Here is a 27638-nt window from a genome sequence, read left to right on the forward strand (position 1 = left end):
TATGGACTGGATGGCTCTGCTGATACATGCTTACCTGATAAGTCTACAGAGTGAGTAAACCTGTTTCTCTATCACAAAGGGCACCTATTGTCTCTGCCTAGGTGTCAGCAAAGTTGATTGGCAATCAACAGTTAAGCAGCCATTCATTGCAGGAACAAATTGATCTGCATTTTAATAATCAACAACATGGAACCACTTGCACCCTCTATCCTCACAGTGAGAAATGCATTTCAGAGGGTGACTGAACTACAAGAGTGAAGGACAAAAATATGCCAGGTATTCTCTCTCCCTCCCTCCTTATTGCTTTCACGTAAGACTACCGCCTTTGGACTTTGGGAGGAGTTCTGATCTGAGAATTTGGTAAGCCCTGCGGCCAAGAACATGTGGATTTTGCCTTGAATCAAGCCTAGTTTATTAAGATTTAGTTACTAGACAGTGTTTGCTCTTGCTCTGGTAACTAATTCTGACTCTAATATCTTGTGCTGTACACACGTCAGATCTAGCGCTTTGCAGTTACACTTCTTTCATTCTGTAACCGCACGACTCCCGTCTGGCGTTGGGGCGGAACTGCTCGGGATGCCCAGGACAGCCCCAGCCTGCGGCACGCTGCCCGCAGGGCACCACAAGCCTCTACTGGCTGAGCACGGGACAGCGAGCCCTGCCTTCCGGGCCGGGCCGGACCGGGCGCACGCGGGCTCACCCTGCCGGTGGACGCACAAACGCAGGGCTCCTGGCTGGGAGGGGCTCTGGGGGAACGAGGCCCCAGGGCTGCAGGCAGCGCGCGCCACGGACCGAACGGCTGGAGCCGCTTTGCACCCGGAAGTGCCCCTGCGCCGCGGGGAGCCCAGCGCCACCCAACCCAGCGGGCTCCGCTAGAGGGCGCCCCGCGCACGCGCAGGGCCGCTCCCCTCACACGCGGCCTGCGGGGGGGCAGCCCCCCACGGACCCCCGAGCACGGGGCGCCGGCCGGGGACACGCTCGGGCCCGCGAGGCCGGACACGCGCCGCGCTCTGCCCGCAGGGCCCACACGGCCCGGGCCGGGGCCCGACGCGCTCCCGTCACGCCCCGCCCCGCGCGCACCCGGCCTCATTAGCATAACGGCCCCGCCCTGCGCGAGCTCAGCGACAGACCGTTAGGCCTTTGCCCCGCCCCCCGGCAGCCACAGCGCCAGCACGGGGGGAGGGGCACCCAGCTCGGGGGTGACCGGGGGGGGGCGGGACGACGAGGGGGGGGGTGACCAGTGGGGGCAGAGCAGGGCGGCGAGGAGCAGGGGTGACCAGTGGGGCAGAGCAGGGCGGCGAGGAGCGGGGGTGACCAGTGGGGCAGAGCAGGGTGGCGAGGAGCGGGGGTGACCAGTGGGGCAGAGCAGGGTGGCGAGGAGGGGTGACCAGTGGGGCAGAGCAGGGCGGCGAGGAGCGGGGGTGACCAGTGGGGCAGAGCAGGGCGGCGAGGAGCGGGGGTGACCAGTGGGGGCAGAGCAGGGCGGCGAGGAGCGGGGGTGACCAGTGGGGCAGAGCAGGGTGGCGAGGAGGGGGGGTGACCAGTGGGGGCAGAGCAGGGCGGCGAGGAGGGGGGTGACCAGTGGGGCAGAGCAGGGCGGCGAGGAGCGGGGGTGACCAGTGGGGGCAGAGCAGGGCGGCGAGGAGCGGGGGTGACCAGTGGGGGCAGAGCAGGGTGGCGAGGAGGGGGGGTGACCAGTGGGGCAGAGCAGGGTGGCGAGGAGGGGGGGTGACCAGTGGGGCAGAGCAGGGCGGCGAGGAGCAGGGGTGACCAGTGGGGCAGAGCAGGGCGGCGAGGAGCAGGGGTGACCAGTGGGGCAGAGCAGGGTGGCGAGGAGGGGGGGTGACCAGTGGGGCAGAGCAGGGTGGCGAGGAGCAGGGGTGACCAGTGGGGCAGAGCAGGGCGGCGAGGAGCAGGGGTGACCAGTGGGGCAGAGCAGGGCGGCGAGAGGGGGGGGTGACCAGTGGGGGCAGAGCAGGGCGGCGAGGAGCGGGGGTGACCAGTGGGGCAGAGCAGGGTGGCGAGGAGGGGGGGTGACCAGTGGGGCAGAGCAGGGTGGCGAGGAGGGGGGGTGACCAGTGGGGGCAGAGCAGGGCGGCGAGGAGCGGGGGTGACCAGTGGGGCAGAGCAGGGCGGCGAGGAGCGGGGGTGACCAGTGGGGCAGAGCAGGGTGGCGAGGAGGGGGAGTGACCAGTGGGGCAGAGCAGGGCGGCGAGGAGCGGGGGTGACCAGTGGGGGCAGAGCAGGGCGGCGAGGAGCAGGGGTGACCAGTGGGGCAGAGCAGGGTGGCGAGGAGGGGGAGTGACCAGTGGGGCAGAGCAGGGCGGCGAGGAGCGGGGGTGACCAGTGGGGCAGAGCAGGGCGGCGAGGAGCGGGGGTGACCAGTGGGGGCAGAGCAGGGCGGCGAGGAGCGGGGGTGACCAGTGGGGGCAGAGCAGGGCGGCGAGGAGCGGGGGTGACCAGTGGGGCAGAGCAGGGTGGCGAGGAGGGGGGGTGACCAGTGGGGCAGAGCAGGGCGGCGAGGAGCGGGGGTGACCAGTGGGGGCAGAGCAGGGCGGCGAGGAGCAGGGGTGACCAGTGGGGCAGAGCAGGGTGGCGAGGAGGGGGAGTGACCAGTGGGGCAGAGCAGGGCGGCGAGGAGCGGGGGTGACCAGTGGGGCAGAGCAGGGTGGCGAGGAGGGGGAGTGACCAGTGGGGCAGAGCAGGGCGGCGAGGAGCGGGGGTGACCAGTGGGGGCAGAGCAGGGCGGCGAGGAGCAGGGGTGACCAGTGGGGGCAGAGCAGGGCGGCGAGGAGCGGGGGTGACCAGTGGGGCAGAGCAGGGCGGCGAGGAGCGGGGGTGACCAGTGGGGGCAGAGCAGGGCGGCGAGGAGCGGGGGTGACCAGTGGGGCAGAGCAGGGTGGCGAGGAGGGGGGGTGACCAGTGGGGCAGAGCAGGGCGGCGAGGAGCGGGGGTGACCAGTGGGGGCAGAGCAGGGTGGCGAGGAGGGGGGGTGACCAGTGGGGCAGAGCAGGGCGGCGAGGAGCGGGGGTGACCAGTGGGGTGGCGAGGAGGGGGGGTGACCAGTGGGGCAGAGCAGGGCGGCGAGGAGCAGGGGTGACCAGTGGGGCAGAGCAGGGCGGCGAGGAGCGGGGGTGACCAGTGGGGCAGAGCAGGGTGGCGAGGAGCGGGGGTGACCAGTGGGGCAGAGCAGGGCGGCGAGGAGCAGGGGTGACCAGTGGGGCAGAGCAGGGCGGCGAGGAGCGGGGGTGACCAGTGGGGCAGAGCAGGGCGGCGAGGAGCGGGGGTGACCAGTGGGGCAGAGCAGGGCGGCGAGGAGCGGGGGTGACCAGTGGGGGCAGAGCAGGGCGGCGAGGAGGGGGGGTGACCAGTGGGGCAGAGCAGGGCGGCGAGGAGCGGGGGTGACCAGTGGGGGCAGAGCAGGGCGGCGAGGAGCAGGGGTGACCAGTGGGGCAGAGCAGGGCGGCGAGGAGCGGGGGTGACCAGTGGGGCAGAGCAGGGTGGCGAGGAGCGGGGGTGACCAGTGGGGCAGAGCAGGGCGGCGAGGAGCAGGGGTGACCAGTGGGGCAGAGCAGGGCGGCGAGGAGCGGGGGTGACCAGTGGGGCAGAGCAGGGCGGCGAGAGGGGGGGGTGACCAGTGGGGCAGAGCAGGGCGGCGAGAGGGGGGGGTGACCAGTGGGGCAGAGCAGGGCGGCGAGGGGGGGGGGTGACCAGTGGGGCAGAGCAGGGCGGCGAGGGGGGGGGGTGACCAGTGGGGCAGAGCAGGGCGGCGAGAGGGGGGGGTGACCAGTGGGGCAGAGCAGGGCGGCGAGGGGGGGGGGTGACCAGTGGGGGCAGAGCAGGGCGGCGAGGAGGAGGGGTGACCAGTGGGGGCAGAGCAGGGCGGCGAGGAGCGGGGGTGACCAGTGGGGCAGAGCAGGGCGGCGAGGAGCAGGGGTGACCAGTGGGGCAGAGCAGGGCGGCGAGGAGCGGGGGTGACCAGTGGGGCAGAGCAGGGCGGCGAGGAGGGGGGTGACCAGTGGGGCAGAGCAGGGCGGCGAGGAGCGGGGGTGACCAGTGGGGCAGAGCAGGGCGGCGAGGAGCGGGGGTGACCAGTGGGGCAGAGCAGGGCGGCGAGGAGCGGGGTTGACCAGTGGGGGCAGAGCAGGGCGGCGAGGAGGGGGGGTGACCAGTGGGGCAGAGCAGGGTGGCGAGGAGCGGGGGTGACCAGTGGGGCAGAGCAGGGCGGCGAGGAGCGGGGGTGACCAGTGGGGCAGAGCAGGGCGGCAAGGAGGGGGGGTGACCCGTGGGGCAGAGCAGGGCGGCGAGGAGCGGGGTTGACCAGTGGGGGCAGAGCAGGGCGGCGAGGAGCGGGGGTGACCAGTGGGGCAGAGCAGGGCGGCGAGAGGGGGGGGTGACCAGTGGGGCAGAGCAGGGCGGCGAGAGGGGGGGGTGACCAGTGGGGCAGAGCAGGGCGGCGAGAGGGGGGGGTGACCAGTGGGGCAGAGCAGGGCGGCGAGGAGCGGGGGTGACCAGTGGGGCAGAGCAGGGCGGCGAGGAGCGGGGTTGACCAGTGGGGGCAGAGCAGGGTGGCGAGGAGGGGGGGTGACCAGTGGGGCAGAGCAGGGTGGCGAGGAGCGGGGGTGACCAGTGGGGCAGAGCAGGGCGGCGAGGAGCGGGGGTGACCAGTGGGGCAGAGCAGGGCGGCAAGGAGGGGGGGTGACCCGTGGGGCAGAGCAGGGCGGCGAGGAGCGGGGTTGACCAGTGGGGGCAGAGCAGGGCGGCGAGGAGCGGGGGTGACCAGTGGGGCAGAGCAGGGCGGCGAGGAGCGGGGGTGACCAGTGGGGCAGAGCAGGGCGGCGAGAGGGGGGGGTGACCAGTGGGGCAGAGCAGGGCGGCGAGAGGGGGGGGTGACCAGTGGGGCAGAGCAGGGCGGCGAGAGGGGGGGGTGACCAGTGGGGCAGAGCAGGGCGGCGAGGAGCGGGGGTGACCCGTGGGGCAGAGCAGGGCGGCGAGGAGCGGGGTTGACCAGTGGGGGCAGAGCAGGGTGGCGAGGAGGGGGGGTGACCAGTGGGGCAGAGCAGGGCGGCGAGGAGCGGGGGTGACCAGTGGGGCAGAGCAGGGCGGCGAGGAGCAGGGGTGACCAGTGGGGCAGAGCAGGGCGGCGAGGAGCGGGGGTGACCAGTGGGGCAGAGCAGGGCGGCGAGGAGGGGGGGTGACCCGTGGGGCAGAGCAGGGCGGCGAGGAGCGGGGTTGACCAGTGGGGGCAGAGCAGGGCGGCGAGGAGCGGGGGTGACCAGTGGGGCAGAGCAGGGCGGCGAGAGGGGGGGGTGACCAGTGGGGCAGAGCAGGGCGGCGAGAGGGGGGGGTGACCAGTGGGGCAGAGCAGGGCGGCGAGAGGGGGGGGTGACCAGTGGGGCAGAGCAGGGCGGCGAGGAGCGGGGGTGACCCGTGGGGCAGAGCAGGGCGGCGAGGAGCGGGGTTGACCAGTGGGGGCAGAGCAGGGTGGCGAGGAGGGGGGGTGACCAGTGGGGCAGAGCAGGGCGGCGAGGAGCGGGGGTGACCAGTGGGGCAGAGCAGGGCGGCGAGGAGCAGGGGTGACCAGTGGGGCAGAGCAGGGCGGCGAGGAGCGGGGGTGACCCGTGGGGCAGAGCAGGGCGGCGAGGAGGGGGGGTGACCCGTGGGGCAGAGCAGGGCGGCGAGGAGCGGGGTTGACCAGTGGGGGCAGAGCAGGGTGGCGAGGAGGGGGGGTGACCAGTGGGGCAGAGCAGGGCGGCGAGGAGCGGGGGTGACCCGTGGGGCAGAGCAGGGCGGCGAGGAGCAGGGGTGACCAGTGGGGCAGAGCAGGGCGGCGAGGAGCGGGGGTGACCAGTGGGGCAGAGCAGGGCGGCGAGGAGCGGGGGTGACCCGTGGGGCAGAGCAGGGCGGCGAGGAGCGGGGGTGACCCGTGGGGCAGAGCAGGGCGGCGAGGAGCGGGGTTGACCAGTGGGGGCAGAGCAGGGTGGCGAGGAGGGGGGGTGACCAGTGGGGCAGAGCAGGGCGGCGAGGAGCGGGGTTGACCAGTGGGGCAGAGCAGGGCGGCGAGGAGCAGGGGTGACCAGTGGGGCAGAGCAGGGTGGCGAGGAGGGGGGTGACCAGTGGGGCAGAGCAGGGCGGCGAGGAGCAGGGGTGACCAGTGGGGCAGAGCAGGGCGGCGAGGAGCGGGGGTGACCAGTGGGGGCAGAGCAGGGTGGCGAGGAGGGGGGGTGACCAGTGGGGCAGAGCAGGGCGGCGAGGAGGGGTGACCAGTGGGGGCAGAGCAGGGCGGCGAGGAGCAGGGGTGACCAGTGGGGCAGAGCAGGGTGGCGAGGAGGGGGGTGACCAGTGGGGCAGAGCAGGGCGGCGAGGAGCAGAGGTGACCAGTGGGGCAGAGCAGGGCGGCGAGGAGCGGGGGTGACCAGTGGGGCAGAGCAGGGCGGCGAGGAGGAGGGGTGACCAGTGGGGCAGAGCAGGGCGGCGAGGAGGGGGGGTGACCAGTGGGGCAGAGCAGGGCGGCGAGGAGCGGGGGTGACCAGTGGGGCAGAGCAGGGCGGCGAGGAGCGGGGGTGACCAGTGGGGCAGAGCAGGGCGGCGAGGAGCGGGGGTGACCAGTGGGGCAGAGCAGGGCGGCGAGGAGCAGGGTTGACCAGTGGGGCAGAGCAGGGCGGCAAGGAGGGGGGGTGACCAGTGGGGCAGAGCAGGGCGGCGAGGAGCGGGGGTGACCAGTGGGGCAGAGCAGGGCGGCGAGGAGCGGGGGTGACCAGTGGGGGCAGAGCAGGGTGGCGAGGAGGGGGGGTGACCAGTGGGGCAGAGCAGGGCGGCGAGGAGCGGGGGTGACCAGTGGGGCAGAGCAGGGCGGCGAGGAGCGGGGGTGACCAGTGGGGCAGAGCAGGGCGGCGAGGAGCAGGGGTGACCAGTGGGGCAGAGCAGGGCGGCGAGGAGCAGGGGTGACCAGTGGGGCAGAGCAGGGCGGCGAGGAGCGGGGGTGACCAGTGGGGGCAGAGCAGGGTGGCGAGGAGGGGGGGTGACCAGTGGGGCAGAGCAGGGCGGCGAGGAGGGGTGACCAGTGGGGGCAGAGCAGGGCGGCGAGGAGCAGGGGTGACCAGTGGGGCAGAGCAGGGTGGCGAGGAGCAGGGGTGACCAGTGGGGCAGAGCAGGGCGGCGAGGAGCAGGGGTGACCAGTGGGGCAGAGCAGGGCGGCGAGGAGCGGGGGTGACCAGTGGGGCAGAGCAGGGCGGCAAGGAGGGGGGGTGACCCGTGGGGCAGAGCAGGGCGGCAAGGAGGGGGGGTGACCCGTGGGGCAGAGCAGGGCGGCGAGGAGCGGGGTTGACCAGTGGGGGCAGAGCAGGGTGGCGAGGAGGGGGGGTGACCAGTGGGGCAGAGCAGGGCGGCGAGGAGCAGGGGTGACCAGTGGGGCAGAGCAGGGCGGCGAGGAGCGGGGGTGACCAGTGGGGCAGAGCAGGGTGGCGACCAGTGGGGCAGAGCAGGGCGGCGAGGAGGGGGGGTGACCAGTGGGGCAGAGCAGGGCGGCGAGGAGGGGGGGTGACCAGTGGGGCAGAGCAGGGCGGCGAGGAGGGGGGGTGACCAGTGGGGCAGAGCAGGGCGGCGAGGAGCAGGGGTGACCAGTGGGGCAGAGCAGGGCGGCGAGGAGGAGGGGTGACCAGTGGGGCAGAGCAGGGTGGCGAGGAGCGGGGGTGACCAGTGGGGCAGAGCAGGGTGGCGAGGAGGGGGGTGACCAGTGGGGCAGAGCAGGGCGGCGAGGGGGGGGGGGTGACCAGTGGGGCAGAGCAGGGCGGCGAGGAGCAGGGGTGACCAGTGGGGCAGAGCAGGGCGGCGAGGAGGAGGGGTGACCAGTGGGGCAGAGCAGGGCGGCGAGGAGGGGGGGTGACCAGTGGGGCAGAGCAGGGCGGCGAGGAGCAGGGGTGACCAGTGGGGCAGAGCAGGGCGGCGAGGAGCAGGGGTGACCAGTGGGGCAGAGCAGGGCGGCGAGGAGCAGGGGTGACCAGTGGGGCAGAGCAGGGTGGCGAGGAGTGGGGGTGACCAGTGGGGGCAGAGCAGGGTGGCGAGGAGCGGGGGTGACCAGTGGGGCAGAGCAGGGTGGCGAGGAGTGGGGGTGACCAGTGGGGGCAGAGCAGGGCGGCGAGGAGGGGGGTGACCAGTGGGGCAGAGCAGGGCGGCGAGGAGGGGGGGTGACCAGTGGGGCAGAGCAGGGCGGCGAGGAGCAGGGGTGACCAGTGGGGGCAGAGCAGGGTGGCGAGGAGGGGGGGTGACCAGTGGGGGCAGAGCAGGGCGGCGAGGAGGGGGGGTGACCAGTGGGGGCAGAGCAGGGCGGCGAGGAGGGGGGTGACCAGTGGGGCAGAGCAGGGTGGCGAGGAGGGGGGTGACCAGTGGGGCAGAGCAGGGCGGCGAGGGGGGGGGTGACCAGTGGGGCAGAGCAGGGCGGCGAGGAGGGGGGTGACCAGTGGGGCAGAGCAGGGCGGCGAGGGGGGGGGTGACCAGTGGGGCAGAGCAGGGCGGCGAGGAGGGGGGGTGACCAGTGGGGCAGAGCAGGGTGGCGAGGAGGGGGGTGACCAGTGGGGCAGAGCAGGGCGGCGAGGAGGGGGGTGACCAGTGGGGCAGAGCAGGGTGGCGAGGAGCAGGGGTGACCAGTGGGGCAGAGCAGGGTGGCGAGGAGTGGGGGTGACCAGTGGGGGCAGAGCAGGGTGGCGAGGAGCGGGGGTGACCAGTGGGGGCAGAGCAGGGCGGCGAGGAGCAGGGGTGACCAGTGGGGCAGAGCAGGGTGGCGAGGAGTGGGGGTGACCAGTGGGGCAGAGCAGGGCGGCGAGGAGCAGGGGTGACCAGTGGGGGCAGAGCAGGGCGGCGAGGAGCAGGGGTGACCAGTGGGGCAGAGCAGGGTGGCGAGGAGTGGGGGTGACCAGTGGGGGCAGAGCAGGGTGGCGAGGAGCGGGGGTGACCAGTGGGGCAGAGCAGGGTGGCGAGGAGCGGGGGTGACCAGTGGGGGCAGAGCAGGGCGGCGAGGAGCGGGGGTGACCAGTGGGGCAGAGCAGGGTGGCGAGGAGGGGGGTGACCAGTGGGGCAGAGCAGGGCGGCGAGGAGGGGGGTGACCAGTGGGGCAGAGCAGGGCCTGACTAGCTGGGGAGGCGAGAGCAGAGCCGGGAAGGGGGAGGACAAAGGGAGAATCAGGGAGCCCCAGGGATGTGAAGGGACAAGGAGGGTTTCTACAGGCACCTTAGCAATAAGGGGATCAGGGCGGGGGTGGGGCGCTGAGGGGGGAGGGAGGTAACCCAGTGACCCTTGTGCCGGAAGCTGAAGTGCTCCGTGCTTTTTGCCTCTGTCTTCACAGACAAGGGCTTCTCCGAGGCTGCTGCACTGGGCAGCCCACAGTGGAGAAAGAGCAGGTTACGAACTATTTCCACAGTCCAGACGCGCACACCTCCATGGGGCCGGATGTCGTGTGTCTGAGGTGATTGCAGAGCCACTGGCCCGTATCTCTGAAAACTTGTGGCTGTCGGGGAAGGCCCCAGATGACTGGAAAAGGCAAATGTGAAAAGTGAAGGAGAATCCAGGGAACTACAGACCAGTCAGCCTCATGTCAGACCCAGGAAACATCATGGAGGGGATCCTTAAGGAATCCATTTTGAAGCACTTGAAGAGAGGCAAGCGATTAGGGACAGTCAACATGCATTCTCCAAGGGCAAGTCGTGCTTTACTAACCTGAATGCATTCTAGGACAAGGTAACTGGCTCTGTGGACATGGGGAAGTCAGGGGATGTGATCGACCTTGACTTTATCGTCTCCCACAGTATTCTTGTCAGCAAGTTCAAGTAGTAGTGATTTGGTAAATGGACTGTAAGGTGAATAGAAGGCTGCCTAGATCATCAGGCTCAACAGGTAGTGATCAACAGCTCAAATTCTGGTTGGCTCAGCAATGGGCAATCTCGGGCTAGCAAGTGGGCCTCATGAGTGTCCCTCCCTCTCAGGGAGCTGCAACACTTGTAACCAAGGCAAACTCCTGAAATAGGGTAGTTTTGCTAACTGTGCTTCCATACCTGGAACCAGTTCAATATGCTGATTGAAGCATAGCAGCACTTCAGTAAGATGTCGAGGGAGCACACAGCTCAGTCAATGTTGCGAGCAATTAGCACACACCTCACTTCACATGTCCTTGCTTTGTGTGTCACTTGAGTAATGCCGGTAGGGCAGTGTTTCTCAAACTCTGCTCCACGGAGCCATCTCCAGGGCCTCTGTGAGGTTCACCAACCGGAAACATCGATAGGTACACCACAGACAATCCGCATACTTTTTTACACATGTAAAGGGCTCTGGAGCCCAACAAGTTTGAGAACCACTGCTGTAGAGGGAAAAAAAAGACTACGCTGATGGAAACCAGCTGAATTTGGCAACCCTGTGCACCGACTTTAAGTGCTTATAGATTACCAGTTCTGCCTATTTGCTTTCCCCTTTGATATTTCATACCTTGTGCTCCTGGTTTCCCACCCCCTTCCATTTTTTCTTTCCCCCTCTCTCTTCTCCCCTATTTATTTTGGGTCTGCACATCCTAAACTCACAACTCTGGTCATCTGAAGAAGGGGGCTGTGCCAACAAAAGCTCATGATACCATCTACATGTTTTGTTAATCTATAAAGTGCATTGGTTGTTTAAATTTATCCTGTACAGACTAACGCAGCTACCCGCTGAAGCTGGTGAACAACATGTCTTTCAGGCCACACACAGAACCCCAGTGGGCTGCATATGATCTGCAGGCTGTTCACCGCTGATATAGTGGGACTGCTTGTTAATAGTGACCACAATATAATTATATTTGACATCCCTGTGGCAGGAGAAACAGTAGCTAAACACTATAGCATTAATTTTTGAAAGGGGAACTATGCTAAAATGAGGTGGTTAGTTAAACAGAAATAAAAAGGTACAGTGCCAAAAGTGAAATCCCTGCAAGCTGCATGGAAACTCTTTAAAAACACCATAATAGAGGCTCAACTTAAATATACTGTATAACCCCAAATTTAAAAAAGTAAAAAAAGAAGTGTCACAATGGCTAAAGAACAAAGTAAAGGAAGCAGAGACACAAAAAGGCATAATTTAGAAAGTGGAAATCCTAGTGAGGAAAACAGAAGCATACATCTGGGCTACATCTACACTGCAGGCTTCTTGTGCAAGAACTGTTTTGTACAAGAGTTCTTGCGCAAAAGGTCTTGTGCAAGAGCGTGCCCATGGTGCAATGTGCTTTTGCGCAAGAGTGTCCATGGCAGTGTGGACGCTCTCTTGCACAAGAAAGCTCTGATGGCCATTTTAGCCATAGGGGTTTCTTGCGCAAGAAACCCCTGTTGCCCATCCACACTGCCTTCTTGTGCAAGAGGGCTTATTTCTCGTGGGGAGAGGAATAACTCTTGCGCAAGAAGCCCTCTGTTCCGATGCTTTATTGTAAATTGACTTGAACGAGAACACATGTGCAGTGAAGACACTCCGCAAATTTTTGCACAAGAAGCCTGCAGTGTAGATGTAGCCCAGGGGTCTCAAACTCACAGTCTGCAGGCTATCCCTGGCTAGAGCAGTTGCACCGTCTGGCTAGGAGTCTCAGCAGGCCAGAGGCTGCCCCTTCCAGCTACCATCCTGCCATCCTTCCCCCCTATGACCCACAGCCCCCAAGAGACGTGGCTTTGGGGATTACCAGGGGACCTGGTGCAGAGTGTCAGCAGTCGTCGGGCCCCCACTTCACTCCCTATGACAGCAGGAGCCACGGGGAAGCAGTTCGCAGTGGAGCAACTGCACTCTGTTTTCCCATGGCTCCTTCCACTGCAGGCCCCCTAGGTAATCCCAGAGGCCGCATCTCTCAGGGATAGGGGTCAGTGTTCCCTCTAACATTTTCTATCTTTGGGTGGGTTCTTATGTGCAGCACTAATATTGAGGTACTGTGTGGATGTGCACCACCTACACAAACAAAAACCATATAAACAGCCCGTATGTGTGGAAGAAAATATATTAAAAGAAGGCATATTGAACAAAGAGCAATGCTCACGATATTTACTATGAAATTTAAAAAAGGCAATTAATACTACCCTGGAGTACATGTATCATCATCCTACCAATTCAAGCTAGTAAACACAGCAAAACACTTATCCACACATAGCTCAGCTTTAAGACGCTAAACAAATCTATGAGCCAACTAGAAATATTTGCAAGGAGATCATGACTAATACAATATTTACTGACACTGGAAAGGAGAGTAAAAGGCATTCACTCAAGCTTATACTGTTTCTCTGGGGAATGTTTAGGATCCATGCTGTAAAAATAGATAAAAGTTCTCCTGGTTTGAAACTTTCACCTTGCATGTGTGTTACCAACTCAAAGAATACAAGCCCCAAAACAAATTATCACATGGCTTCAGGGTTTGTAGAAAGATGCATGTTTCAAAGACCTTGCAAATAAGGTTTCATCCTACAAATAACTAACAACATACCTAGTACTTGCCACTTTTGATTCATAAGAGCCAGAACTCTACCACATAGCAAAGTTCTGGCCTTAATGCAATACAATATACCATGTATTAATTAATAACACAGGATTTTTAAAAAATCATTAAGATCATTGTTTTAGATATCTGCAACACTCCAAAAAAATTGTTAAAAGATTTTTTTCCTTTCTTACCGTAAGCCATTAACACCTATGTAAAGTTTGTTTGAAATGTAATCCTGCAAATGTCCTGGCGCACACACACACATGCAGCCTACTTTCTCCTCCAACCCAGCCAAAGAGGACTGCAGCAAGTGAGTCAGGACACCCCAAACTGCCCCCTCTCCACAGATGCCAGCACCTACTCACCCTCTTCCCCCCACCTATCCCAGGGCAATCTGCTCCCTCCCAGGCCAGCTGGGGGTTGGGATAAAATCCTGCTTCTCCAACTTGCAGGCACATGCAGCTTACAGGACACACAGCACAAACTCACTCATCACCTCTCCCCCACCTTACAGCACAACTCCTCCCCCGCCTCACCCCAATACCAACACCCACCCACCCACCTTCTCTCCCCCACGCCATCAGCCACTTACCTCCCACTTCCCAGCCCAGGAGGCTTGAGGAGAGTGCTGCATTTCTGCCTCTGCACCTCTCTTCTCATGTAGATGGGACTCTCCAAACTTCCCTCCCCTCCAGCCAATTACGCCCTCCCTCCCAACCACCTATTCTCTCCTTACCTCCTCTGGGAGCTCCTCTGTTTCAAGCAGGAACCTCTGTTCGAAGTTGCTCCTCCCCTCACCGATCAGCTTAGCTCCCTGCCTGTACATGAGGTCTGAACTGGGTTCAGAAAACAGCTGTGAGACCAAGCAGCTTACAGGGAACTTTGGATGGGTGCCATGGAGGGAGAGGATGGAGCAGTGGGAGGGGCAGAGCTTGGGGGATAGGGACAGTTGCCCTTCCCAGCCTGCTGGGACTCCCGGGACGGACTGCACAACTGCTCCAGCTGGGGATTGTCTGTGGGCCATCAGTTTAAGACCCCTGGCATAAATTCTGGCTAATAGAGTGTAAAAATATAATTAGGAAGTTCTAAAAATAAATTTGAACAGCAGCCAAAGACTTGAAAACCAATAGTAATTTTTCAAAGTACATCAGAAGCAGGAAGCCTGCTCAACCACCATTGGGGCCACTCAGTAATCACAGTGCCAAAGGGGCACTCAAGGATGATAAGGCCATTGCGGAGACACAATGAATTCTTTCTATCGGTCTTCAGGGCTATGAATGAGGATGTGAGGGAGATTCCAAAACCTGAGCCATTTAAGGTGACAAAATTAAGGAACTGTCCTAGATTGAGGTGTCATTAGATGGGGTTTTGGAAAAAATTGATTAAACAGTAACAAGTCACCAAGACGAGATGGCATTCACCCAAGTGTTCTGAAGGAACTCAAATGTGAAATTGCAGAATTACTAACTATCGTCTATAACCTATCATTTAAATCAGCTTCTGTACCCAATGACTGGAAGATAAGTAATGTGATGCCAATTTCTGAAAAGGTTCCAGAGGTGATCCTGGCAATTACAGATCAGTAAGCCTGAGTGTACAGGGAAATTTGGTTGGACTCTGTGGCATTTCTAGTGGTCACTACTCAGGCTATTCCAGGTACCTGGCCTTCTCATGTCCACTAATGATTAGCCTGGTGGTCATGTAGCTAATATCCCATGCTAGAAAAAAGTAAGCAGACAGTTTTAAATCACTGAGTATTGACTTTATTAGTCACTTCATAATTTGTTTCAACTGAAAGACAATACACACAGCAGAATTCTAATGCATCCCATGTAAATGTTTACATCTGTATTGCTCCTCACTCACCTCTAAGACTTAGCATTTAATTATTTTTTTTCACATCTCAAAAATCTGCAATAGTTAGAACATCATCAGCCTCCCCTCTCAAAAAGGGTAAGTTCATTCATTCATTCATTCATTTTTTTACAGTCCAGGAGATGGGATGGGGTTCCATGTAAAATGTAACTTACAACTTGAGGAAAAAAAGGGGTTACAGGAATCAAGTGAGTTCACAGAGGGAAGCGACCAATGGCTCCTTTCCTCTCAGCCCCCAAAGCAGAAAATAAACACATGGAAAGCACATCAGTAGGTCTAAAAAGCCATCCTTGCTGCTCCAGAACCAGTCCTAGGTAAAGGAATGAAATTTGCCTGTCCCAGCTGCTTCAGCATCTTGAGTTAAATATCCAAAGCCCTGCGTAGGCAGCAGCTACTCACTGCTATTGCTTGAAAAAGAGTTGTTCATATTAATTCCATGTGCTGTTCCCCCAACAAGCTGCACAAAATCCAATTTAAGGACCTTTACTGACTCCTCCCCATCTCCTCTCTTTTCAGCCTGATACAGCTCCTATTCCTTCTGCTGTCTCATGGCTCAAAGACATTAATACATTCAGGGATAGGGAAAAGACATTCACCATCTTCTCCAAGCCCCAAACTCCCTATGCAGTGTGTTTGGAAGGTTAACCTTCAGTCTGCATCCTGCCTTTAGCACTGTCCCTCCACATTAAAACAGGATGCATGTTATGAGAGGTGCAAGCAACCGAACGTGAACAACTGTCCCATTCCATTAATGTGAATGTAAACAGCGCTCAAAGCACTTTACAGAGGTGGGCATCCAAGTTACAAACAAGGAAACAGAAAAGGGGATTAAGAGACATGCCCAAGTCAAGTAGCAAACAAAGGGATTGATCACTAGGTGTGTGAAACTCTCCCTTGCTGTGGTATGGTGTTAGCACCATTTCCCCAGCAAGAGAAAGGCAGAGACCTCCAAAGATGGCAGAAATGCTTAATCTCTTCATGAAGATTACCTCACAGCCAAAGGATGGCCTCAAATGCCTACAGGTGCACAATCCACACCACTCACTCTGCCGTTTCCATTCTCCTGAACTTAGAAGACTCAGGTCAACTGCACCAAAACTGTGTATCAAATGCAGAGAGCTCCATATGTATGCAACCATGTCTTCCATGGAATGAGTCTGAAGAGAAGCCATATATACAGGAGGAAGTTATCCCTACAAGCTTCTACTTGGAACCCTACTGGCACACCACGATGCTCCAGAAGAAATGATGTAACAGCACCTGAAGCAATGAGGTATTCAGCATCCAACTGTACAGCCGTCAACAGGCCAGCATTACCATTGCTTCTGCAGCATTAGCTGTCCTCACTAATGCTCCAGCATCACTGCTCTTCCTACGAAAAAGGAACTTCACAGTAACGAGTGACTGTGGCAGGTGCAGCCTCCACTGAGGAGAATGGGAGAATTCACAGAAACTAAGGCACAAACTTTCCATTAGCTTGATATCCCAAAGCATTTCTGAATCAGAGGGAGGCACATCATTACCTTCACTTATAGCTGAAGCGACTGGGGAAGTAATGTTCTGCACTTCTAAGTGCAGACCCTTTCACAGCTGTTAAATAGTGCTGTATCTTCATACTTCTGTCCGAAGCAGACACCTCACCACCAAGACATTGCTCTTCTTGTGAATGCCAGAACCAGGACCAGTGCTGTTCTCAAGGGGGACACTGTTTGACTACAGCTTAGTCTTCCTTGCAAGTTTTAGCCTTAACCCGATACCAATAACAGCAGAATGCTGGAGCTACTCTTCTACTCTAATCAAAAAGGCTTCCGCTGCTCCCTCCACATTGGCCTCAGAGTGTGAGGCCACTAGTGTTGCTGCAGGGACTTACCCCTCAATCCTACACAAAGCACTGTGCTAAGCTGCAGTATTATTTAATATCAGTTTGAACAGCAATCTTTAGCAACCACTTTTTAAAGGCAAAGGCAGAGCGGCTCTCCCTGCTTTCCTTAACTGTCCAGCATCCCCCACACTTGTAGTCTCACAACCTGCTCTGACCACCCATCAACAATTAACAAACATCTGACCCTGTACCCATATCAGTTACACTGAGAGCTGGAAACATTTCCAGTGAAGACCAGGGGCTGGTGTCAGTCAGCCCTAGGAGACCACGCGCAGGATACAGGTCTAGACTGGCTGAGACACCACTGATGGCTCTGTGGGAGAAGTAAAGCAGATTTGTTACCAGTTTCCTTTAAGAAAGCATCAGGGTTGGAGATGAGACTCGACTTAGCATGCCAATATGCTCAAAGGAAGAAAATCCAAGATGTGCCCCTGCCCTTCCCCAATCCTGGAGAGTGCGTGCAACACCACGCATAGTGAGAGAGGGTGGCTAAGGGCCTTGGCTTCCATTTTTCACCTCTCCCCTAGGGCTCATGGGCCACTACCTGGCTGACACCACACATTAACAAATGTGCAATGCAGCAATACATCGCTCTTCTCTGGAAACCACTGACATACCACAGAAGAGCACCAGACCTCAGGTCATCGGACCCAGCTGCTCAAGAAATTGGTCTCCACACAACGAATATCTTGCTGTGTTACTTTCAGTTTGAGAATCAATGTGGGTGCCACTCTGGACTGACAGGACTTCACTGACAGGGGAGCAAGGAACAACCGGGTTTCGTTACACCATTAAGTACGAAGTGGGAAAGGTCTCTTCAAACTGCACGATCTTTATTTCAGTGCCAATGTTACAGATACAACAAACATCCCAGTCAGAAGAATGAACTCGGATGGAATCCAGGGGTCTATGACAGATGTGGGAAATGGAAGGGGGAAGGGCCTGGGGTAACAGGGAAAAGTGACTTTGCAGTGTAGCCTGTGCCAAGCCTCCCGGCAGGCAATGGAACCTTTATCCAAAAACGATCAATAGAGCGGAACATTGCCTTTCTACCGACCTACCACAGCCAACAGCCAAGGGAAGGGGCAATATGAGTTTTGAAATTCTGAGCATGGGGGAGGGTTGGCACTCTAGGTCTCTGGTCCATTGTGATGCTTTTTGGGGAGATAGCTACAGAAGAGCCATTGAGAGTCTTCATGGCTGCAACCAACGATGCAAAGTGGAGGAAACCAAAGTCTCAGGGCTTACCATTCAAATACAGCACCAAATCAATGGGTCACATCTCATCTCGTCCTGCGCTCGGTCTCTGACCTGCCGTGGGGAGCGTACAGCTAAGGTGTTCGCATGTGTACAACAATGCACAGAACAGGCCACCAGGAGCCAACAGCCTCCTCACACAAAGCGGGAACCTCCCTCCCTCCCTCCAAAGAAAAGACAGGGCTCTCTAATGGTCTCTGGATAAGCGTCTCCTCCAACTCCACATGAAAATGCCTGAAGATGGTAACCCAGCTAGTAATAACTCAAAACTACTTCACCCAGCCCATAGAAAGAAGGCAGCAGAAAGGAGGGATAGCTGCTCACTCAATGCACAGTGGGAGAGAGAGAGAAAAAAGTGTTTCCTTGCAAGCAATTCCAGTCCTCTCTTCCAAACACGCTGCAGGTTTCTTGGGAGGAAGGGAATGTTGCTTCCGGCTGGGAATGCATGGGGGAGTGCAGAGCAGCCTCCACAAGCAGCAAGCCTCATCAGTGGAGGGGAGGAAATTAGTCTTAACAGATATGCTTCAAAATCAGCATCACTTCGGGAAGATTCCTGCTCCTCAGCAGGTCCCATCGTTCCCCAGTTTCATGGTGCAGTGTGGGGGACTGCCAGGGATCACAACCTTCTTCCCAGAGTTTCTTTGATTGGGTGGGGTGAGTAAGAATGGTGCCAGAGCTCACTGCCAGGACTGGGGGGGGAAGTTGTTGACTTCTGCTAGATCCTGCATTGCTGAGCCCTTGTGATTATAGGTCAACTTGATCCGCATACGGAGCTGTTGCTATAAGTAGAGAGGAAAAAACAAAATCAGGGTCCTCGGTAAACCCGAGACTCGCAATCCCTCCTGCAACCACCTCCCTCTGCAGAGCCTGACTGGTCACCTCTGGAGGAGGCACCAGCTCTAGCCCCTGCTGTCAGACACCCTTGTGTTACGGGGGCTATCGGCTGTGGTGGCAGTGAATCTGGTAGGCTGTTACTCACTTAATGCCAATGCTGATCTAACACAGGCAAGAGCTTTCTAATCCTCAAAACCAAAGCACTTACAACCCCTCCCAGCATGGTATACTCTGCGGTGGTGGTTCTGTAGCCCGCTCCAGGAGGGAGAGCATTACAGACAGACTGGAGGAGGCTTGGGCAAGCTTGGCCATTCAGAGGAGAAGCAGTTGGTCAATCAGAACTAGGCTGGGTCCTATAAAAGGCTACAGGGCTGAGAGGAGCTCACACTTGCTCTGGCCAGGAAGGGAGAAGGAGCACCTAGAGAGAGCAGTGCTGGGCAGGCTCAGGGGAGCTGGAGAGAGACTCCAACCAGTTACCTCCCAGGCTGTGGCCTGGATACAAGGGCCAAGAAGGTGAAAGAGTGACAGGGAACAGGAGAAAGGATTACTGCCGACAGAGGGTCCCCTGGGTTGGGACCTAGAGCAGCGGGGTGGGGCTGGGTTCCCCCTTGCACCACACCTGGCCTCTACACCATGTGGCCTATACAGGATGCAGCTTGTCCATGAGGCAAGGGGCTAGACTTGGGGCTGCAGTCAGCTGCTCAAGCAGGTGCCAGGGCTGAGAGTGACTGATACCCCCGGAAGGGGGGAAGACAGAGGACACCACAAACTAAGGAGTGATGGGGGTCCAGACAGTGGAGATAGCAGAGCGGAGAAGAGACACACACTGGCCACCAGACGCTGCCCTGCTGAGGAACAGAGCTAATTCCTGGAGTAACTCGCCAGAGATGCCACAGCAGTGCGTCCGGCCCTGTTACATCTGCAAACGTAAGGAGTGTACTCCTACGCCATGATAACTCACTGATGAAGACAGTGGACAGACCCAGACCAGAACTGATCCCTGTGGGACCCCACTCATCATGTAATTCTAGTATAACTGAACCACTGAGAACTGTTCTCTGGGACTGGTTATCCAGCCAGTTATGCACCCACCTTACAGTAGCTCCATCTTGCTTGTATTTCCCCTCGTTTATGAGAAGATCATGTGACACTATCAAAAGCCTTACTAAAAACTCTAGCTATCCATGGCTGCTGGTTTCCCCTTAGCCACAAGGCTTGGTTTGACATGGTATGTTCTTAACAAATCTATCTATACATTAATATCTTGTAGGGTTCATGTACTCTTGTCACGTGTGACATTATGGAGCTTGGTTACGTACATGCTACTGAATATGTGAGGTTGAAAAGCACCTACAAGCAGCCTTCCGGGTACAACAATAAAAAGGCCGAATAATGTTAATGACTGATTGGGGAAATGCACACATGCACAAGAACCACCACAGAGCAGTGCACAACAGAAGCCTCTTCGAGCTAGCACTATACAATGGGAACTGTTAGACCCATATCGGACCTGAGGATGTTCAAATGCGATTATTGTACAGCACTGACTAGACAATTGGTCGATAAGCGCTGCTGTGCAGGGCCGAAGAAGAGGTAGCTCCGCCCGCGCTGCTGCTCTGCATTTTAAATGTACCATAGCCACTACACCAGCCAGGTATGGCCAGAGACAGGGGCTGCTGCCTGAGCAGCCCCAGCCCGCAGCCAGTGCCGGGTGCCGCAAACAGGGGCTGCTTGGTGGCAACAGCCCCTGTCCACGGGGGGCTCAGCTCTGCAGCAGGGGGGCGGGTGGTATCCTAGAGACGGTGCTGGAGGGAACAATCCTTTAAGCCAGCTCCCCCCAGCACCAGCTCCTGTCCCCTCAGGCACCGCAAAGAACACGGGGCGAGAGGGGTCTGCTTGAGTCCCTGCTCACCCCGCGCTCCCTGCTGCACTCCCCTGGAGGACTCCTGTACATTTCAAAAGAGAAGCACCAGCAACGAGAACCGGTGCCAGCAGAGACTGAAGCAAGCCCTGCTTGCACCGTTTCCCCACTGTGCCTCTGCCTCCCTTGTCCCCCGCAGAGACGTTTAAAGCCAGCTCCAGCTCCTGCTCCCCCCCCTTGTCGCCCCTCTCTGATAGAGGCAGCAAGGAAGGGGAGCGACTAGTCGAGTGGCTACTCGACTACCTGATAAGCATTTGCTTATTGGATAGATGATTAGCTGCGCACATCCCCAGTCAGTGGGAAGGTATAAATTAGGGACAATGACATCAGGGAGCGGGACCACACTTCCCTTACAACAGCACACCTGGAAACCCATGAGGAACAAAGACTGAACTACTGGAAGTGATGGGCTGAGGCTAGAGGGATTTCTAGCCCGCGTATGAAAACCTGGGAAACCCTAGTTGAAAAGCCAAGGCATCTTCTGCCTTAATCATCTGTCAACTTGTATCATCCAGGCTGAGAATCTGCTAATTCATATGCTACCTCGTTTGCGAAGTTCAGTTTGTGGTTTTGTTTATTTGCTAGGTAACCCGCTTTGATCTGTTTGGGATCACTTATAACCGCTTCAAATCCGGTTTATATAAAAGCAACGTGTGGGTCTTAGCGTGGGGCAGAATGCTGTGTGTGGTTCCTCTCCACATTGAGGGAGGGGGTGAATTTCATGAGCGAACACTCTCCATACAGTTCTCTGTGCAGTACAAGATCATTTAGTAGTGGGGTCACCCCGAAAGGGGGTGTGTACTTGAGTAACTGGGAAGTTCCTTGGCTGAGTCTTTCCATTCAGAGCTGATCTCAGCATCTGTGTGAAAGTACAGCTGTGTGCACCTGCCTGCACATACGTGTGTGCCGGAAGGAGCTTGAGCCTGTCACAGCAGGACAGTGTAAAGACAGCCCAGGCTGGGAACGGGAAGGGGGGTCAGGGGGACTCAATGGTAACCCAGTTCTAAGTGGCATTACAAGCACTTCTGCCATGTCCACATTTCTTGTGCTGTTCTCCCCCCCACATACACATAACGTACCCTGTCCTTGGTCTTCCTCTTACTACTAAGGTATTTGTAGAATGTTTTCTTGTTACCCTTTGTCTCCAACTAGTTTAAGATTGTTTTGTACCTCGGCTCTTCTAATTTTGCCCCTACATACTTGTGTTGCTTGTTAACATTCATCCTTTGTAATTTAAGCTCGTTTCCATTTTTTGTAGGACTCTTTTTGAGCTTCAAATCACTGATGATCTCCTATCTTTCCTATGCAATGAGATAGTTGGCTCTTCTGCCCTTAATGTCTCTCTCAAAAACTATCTATTCTTGAACTGTTTTTCCATCTTAGACTTGCTTCCCATGGGATCTCACCTAGTAATGTCCTGAGTTTTCTAAAATTTGCCCTCTTGAAATCCATTTTCTTTATTGTGCTGGTTTTCCTATCACCATTCTGTAGAATCATGAACTCTATTGTTTCATTATCACTTTCATGTAGGCTGCCTTCTTTCAAATTCTCAACCAATTACTCCTTATTTGTCAAACTCAAATCTAGAATAGCCTCTCCCCTACTAGCTTTCGCCATCTTCGGAAATAGAAAAATTATCTCCAAAACATTCCTAGAACCTGTTGGATAATCTATGCCCCACTTTGTCATTGTCTCAATGGCTCTTTAGGTCGTTGAAGTCTTCCATCACCACCAAGTGGTGCGCTTTGGATGATTTTGTTAATTTTAAAAAGCCTTATCAACCTCCTCTTCCTGATGAGGTGGTCTCTAGTAGACCCCTTGCATGACATGACTGTTTTTTACCCCGTTCTCCTTGTTATGCCCACATCTTGAATACCACGTGCAGCTTTGGTCTCAAAAAGATTATGAGAATTAGAAAAAGTGTAAAGAAGGGCAACAAAAATTATTAGGGGAATGGAAGTTTCCATCTAAGGAGAGAGTAAAAGACAGAACTGTTCATCTTAAAAATAAAACTCTCAGCAAGTCTGACTCCTATTTCTATCTGAGGCCAGGTTCACACTACTGCCAAAGGATGGCTTAAGGTACGTAATTCCGGATACATAAAAAACGGAACTGGAGTTGATGTACCTTAAGTCAAGCAGTGGGAAGTTGATAGGAGAATCGCTCCTGTCAACTTCCTGTACTCCTTGAAAGGAGTAAGAGTTCTGGCATCAAGGGGAGCACCCTCAGCGTTAGATTTAGCAGGTCTTTACTAGACCCTCTAAATCGAACTCCAGAAGATCGACCATCAGATCTTCTGGGAAGTGAAGACACGGCCTCAGCCTCAATCCAACTGCCTATAAAATGATTACAGGGGTCTTTCAAAATGGGACTCTAAAGCTAGCACTGTGGGAGTCGTGCTCTGATTAGGGATGTAATAGAGTAGTTGAATAGTCAACTATTCGCAATTTCTCCCTCCCTTGCTGCCTCTAGATCAGTGGAAGCAGGAGCCGAGATGGCTTAAAAGCTGGCTCCCCCCAGCACAGTCTCTGCTGCGTAAAGGGTGGGGGGGCAGGCAGGGAAGGGAGGCAGAAGCACTGGGTCCCAACAGCTGCGCCTCTGCCTTTGAAATGTAAAGGCAAAGGTGTAGCAGTCAGGACCCGGCACCTCTGCTGCGGGCAGCTCTTACTACATTTCAAAGGCAGAGGCGCAGCAGGGACAGTGAGTGCCCCCTCCCTTATCGATTAATTGAGTAGTCAATGGAAAAATCCATTGACTACTGGATTAGCTGATTAATCAAAATTTAACATCCCTAGCTCTGATTCCATAGCAGATGGGCTCCCTTTTGTGCCGCAGGGTTACCTTGCAGCGTAGGCATGCCTGTGAACGAGCACTGCCATCATTAGAAAGCAGTGTATTTTACTTGTCATCGGCAGCTTTACAAATGGCACCTGGCATCCGAAAGTCTCCCAAGCTTGAGCATTAACTCGCTAATACAAACACGACTGTGACTGTAGGACAAGCATTGATGAATCCTTGCAAGCTGGGGAGAAAGGCTAATTTTGAAGGAATCCTGCACAGGGAAAACATTGGTCTGGACCCTGTTTCTGTTGCTTTATGATGGACATAAGTGGACTCAACTTTTGTAAAGAAAGTATCTTTTTCTTTTCCACATTAGATATTCAGGTCTTCTACCCTGGAAGCCTCCGTGATGATTGTGAAACTGAGGGAATTATGACATCACAGGAGACAGTCACAGCAGTTGAAAGGAAAGGACTTTTAGTCAAAATGTTTAACAAGTTTCACTCTTTATAACACCCATTAAACTCCATGAGGTATGAACACATGAGAAAAATTAACTTTGCTCAAGATTAACGATCACGTGAATTATCAATGTACATCTAAAAGTTTATCTACACTGGCACATTTTGTCACCAAAAACTCCCTTTTGGCAACAAAACAGAGAGAGTGTTTACACTACAATGGAACTTTTATTGAGGAAAACACCCACTTTTGGTAACAAAAAAACATTCACCCCGCAATAGATTTTTGTCAACAATAGAGAGAAGGGAAAAGACAAAGAGCCAGTGTGGACTCTGTTGTTTGTTTTGTCAAGAGAACTGGCTTCCACCAGTACAGGCAGTCCCCGGGTTACGTACAAGATAGGGACTATAGGTTTGTTCTTAAGCTGAATTTGTATGTAAGTCGGAACTGGCTCCAGATTCAGCCGCTGCTGCTGAAACTGACCAGGGGCTGACTACAGGAAGCCGGAGGCAGAATTGATCTGCCCCCAGCTTCCTGGAATCAGCCACTGATCAGTTTCAACAGCGGCTGAATCTCGAGCCTGGGACAGAACAGCTGGGCTGCCAGGTAGGTCCCTGCAGGACCAACCCGGCAGCACCCCAGCTGCTCTACCCCAGGGTCCACAACAAAAGCCTCATCTGCTGAGGGGAGGGGAGGGACGCACTAGCTGTGCCCCCCCCCAAAGACCAGGGACACGGGGAGCAAAGCCGCAGCGGCGGCAGGGTGCAGCGCCTCTGAGGCTTTGCCAGAGCAAACCCTCAGAGGCGTGGGACCCCTCCGCCTCCCCGGCTTTGCTCCAGGTGTCCCTGGTCTGCTGGAGACGGTCCCCAACAGACATGGGGCATCCGGAGCAGCTTTTCTCACCCCGGAGATTGAGGTGGCGGGACCGCTGCACTCTGGGCGGTCCCGCTGCCTGCGAGCTCCGGGGCGAGAAAGCCCCGTTCGTAAGTGCGGATCCAACATAAGTCGGATCCGCGTAACTCGGGGACTGCCTGTATCTCAAAAGTCCTGCTCTGAGGGCTGTGCTCAGTGTTGTGATCTCTGCTGCCCTGCAGGCATGCGCCTCTCCCCTTAAAAAGCTCCAGGAAGTGTCTGACAGCTGAGTGAGCTGCTCTGTTTGGGGAACAAAGAGCAAATCATTGGCGTGCTCATTCTGCCCTGCTAGGAACACAGTGAAAGGCAGGTTACTGCTGCAGGGGAAGGGCTGTAGAGAGGGCCATGCTGCTTTGACATTCCTCAGCATATAAGGCCAATAGATAATTAAGCCCAAAGCCAAGTGAGACTTTATAAAAGGGAGCTCGCTAAACTGAGTGATTGGCAGCAAAAAGGCAAATGAATAAGAGCCCTGTGCTGATACAAAATTGGTATCCACATCCACATCTGCCTCTACAAAAATGATTTGTGAATATCCACAGATATAAAGCAGATATCCATGGATTTGCAGGGCTCTACAGGTGAAATTCAATGTAGATAAATGCAAACTAATGCACATTGGAAAACAGTCCCAACTGTACATACAAAATGATTGGGTCTAAATCATAGACGACACTGAAAATATCCAGGCAACGTGCAGCAGCAGTTAAACAAGCTGCCAGAATGTTAGGAACCACTGGGAAAGGATATATAAGACAGAAAAGCTCAATGTCACTATATAAATCCATGGTATGCCCACATCTTGAATACCACGTGCAGCTTTGGTCTCAAAAAGATTATGAGAATTAGAAAAAGTGTAAAGAAGGGCAACAAAAATTATTAGGGGAATGGAAGTTTCCATCTAAGGAGAGAGTAAAAGACAGAACTGTTCATCTTAAAAATAAAACGACCAAGGGGATATGATAGAAGTCTGTAAAATCATGAACGGCATGGAGAAAGTGAAAAAGGAAGTGTTATGTATTAATTCATATAACACCACCATCAGGGGTTATCCCATGAAATTAATAGCAGGTTTAAAAATGAACATTAGGAAGTACTTCACACGGTGAACTTCTGGAACTTGTTGCCGGGTAAAGTACAGCTGGGTTAAATTAGAGAAGTCTGTAGAAGACTGGTCCATCAATGACGATTAACCAAGGTGGCCAGGAATGCAGCCACGTGTTCTGGAAACTGCCGATTGCCAGAACTGGACAGCAGGGGAGGTATCACTCAGTAACTGCCCTATTTTGTTCACACCCTCTGAAGCATCTGGCTCTGGTCAGCGTTGGAAGCCAGGATCCTAGGCTAGCTGGACCATTGGTCTGACCCAGTAGTTCTTAAGATAGGTCATTGGCTTGACCCAAGACAAAGGTCTTCTCACAGCCCTTTTCTGGCTACCGCTACACTACACTGCACTGACAAGGTGGGTGAAGTAATAGCTTGTCTCTCGAGCCTCCTGGCTACATCAATACTGCAACCCTAACAATACCCACTGTCACACCGTCAGCCATCACTCTTGGGCTAATTGCTAGAGATGGCTGCTTAAGAATAAGCAGCTCTACACATCCCAGTCTCCCCAGAAGCCAGGAGAACCAGGCCAGCGGACTGCTCACCTTCTGTGGGTTCAGAACTTTGATGACCTGTGTGATGGTCCCCGTATTAAATGCTGGGATGATGCTGCTGCTGGGAGACAGGAGCTGCAGTTGGAATGTCTGAAGAAAAGGGGAAAGACCTTTTAGAAAAATGACTCGCCAGGATGGGGAGGGAAGACCAGCTGCTGCTGTACAGCAATGGTGAAGGCGCTCCTGAGACCCTGCTTGCAGGGGTGCCTGGGGCCTCTCTCCTTTCAGAGGTGGGATCACGCATGCCTGCAGCTCCCAAGGGGGTTAGTCTCTGCTGCATGCTCACAGGCTGAAATCAGAGGGACAGAAATGCTGGTGGAGCCTCACTGCCCTGAGGGAAGAGCTGCTTCTGAGCACACATGCAGAGCCATGATTCTGCCACGAGGCTGAGTCGCGCTGCTTCCCAGGGAGACAGGCACAGTCTGGACACTTTCCTAATCCATAACCAGCTCTGTGCACAGCCGCAGGGCAGCCTGCTCTCCCGCAGAGCCACGGCTCAGGCATGCCCAGAACCTCCCAACTCCGCCAGACAGGGGCATGGTCTCCGGGACACAGGAAGGCATCTCACTCCTGCCTGCTTTAGAGGCAGAGCTGGTCAAAGGGCCCTTCTGTCTGCTGATAATAGATCATTTTTGGTAAGAAAAAAGGTGCTGGTACGCCAGGCTCAAAGTTGTTTGCGGGGGGGGGGGGGGGGGTGAGGAAAAGTCGTTGAGCCAAAAAACTAAAAAAGCCGCGCTGGGGGGCCGAAATGCGGTTGTGGCCCCTTTAAGGGCCATCTGTCCTGGGCGCACTTCCTTCGGGAGCCCAGCTGCCCCAGGGCATACCGGCACACAAAAAGCACTGCTCATGCTGACCTGGGTTTAAATCAGACTTCCCAGAAGGATCCCTTCACCCCCCCAGCAGCACCAGGCCCGGGAAAGCTCCGCCCTTGTGGCAACTCTACACACAGTCTGAGCGCGGGCCTAGCTGGGCGGGCTGAGATTTAAGAGAACAGCTTCAACTCCTCCTGTGTGCAAGGGGCAAACCACTGACAAGACAGCGGGCTAGCCACCCAGCCTGCTGTGGCAGCTCTACCTTTGGTACCGCAGCCTGGAAAACAAAGTCTGTCATGTCCAGCTCTGTGTTGTTGGAGGCCTGTATCGTGATCACGGTGACACTGGGGTTTGTGTTCGATCTCTCAAAGGTGAACTCGATCTTCAGCCCATTCTTGCTGTACGCAGTGATGGAAGGGATGCCTGCAGCCACGGGACAAGAACAGTAGCCCAATAAGGATCTGGAGAGCATTCTCAAGGTTGGCAGGCCCCTAGAGCCTCCGGCCAGAAGGGCTATCCTCCTCCCCCGCCCCCTTATCCCATCTCCTCCTCCACCCCTTCACACAGTGCTCCTGAGCTCCGCACCCCCTGATGGTTACAATCGCTCCACGGCTTTTGGACTCCTACCAGCAGCAATATCATTGAAGAGAGGTTGTGATGAGAGTCCATCCAAGAGGAACGCAGGCTGTGATATCTGAGACGTAGGGACAGAGGCTGGGGAACCTGGAGGGAGCAGTCAGAAGGCAGCGGTTAGCTAGGAGGAAGTGCC

At 56.7% G+C, this 27638-nt stretch overlaps 1 protein-coding gene across 2 annotated transcripts in view; it reads right to left on the reverse strand.

Moving 5' to 3' along the window:
* Window positions 1-14212: 14212 nt before the first annotated feature.
* The window catches only part of AP1G1 (adaptor related protein complex 1 subunit gamma 1), a 91912-nt gene continuing 78486 nt past the window's right edge, over window positions 14213-27638 (reverse strand). For both annotated transcript variants that reach the window (XM_075918210.1, XM_075918211.1), the window contains 4 exons: window positions 27497-27592; window positions 27132-27292; window positions 26049-26147; window positions 14213-18265 (listed from right to left, as the gene is read on the reverse strand). In XM_075918210.1, coding sequence (XP_075774325.1) covers window positions 18164-18265; window positions 26049-26147; window positions 27132-27292; window positions 27497-27592 — 458 coding nt within the window. In that variant the 3' untranslated portion in view covers window positions 14213-18163. The remainder of the gene's footprint in view (window positions 18266-26048; window positions 26148-27131; window positions 27293-27496; window positions 27593-27638) is intronic.

The sequence above is a fragment of the Pelodiscus sinensis genome, unplaced genomic scaffold (genome assembly GCF_049634645.1).
Source record: "Pelodiscus sinensis isolate JC-2024 unplaced genomic scaffold, ASM4963464v1 ctg64, whole genome shotgun sequence".
NCBI lineage: Eukaryota > Metazoa > Chordata > Testudines > Trionychidae > Pelodiscus > Pelodiscus sinensis.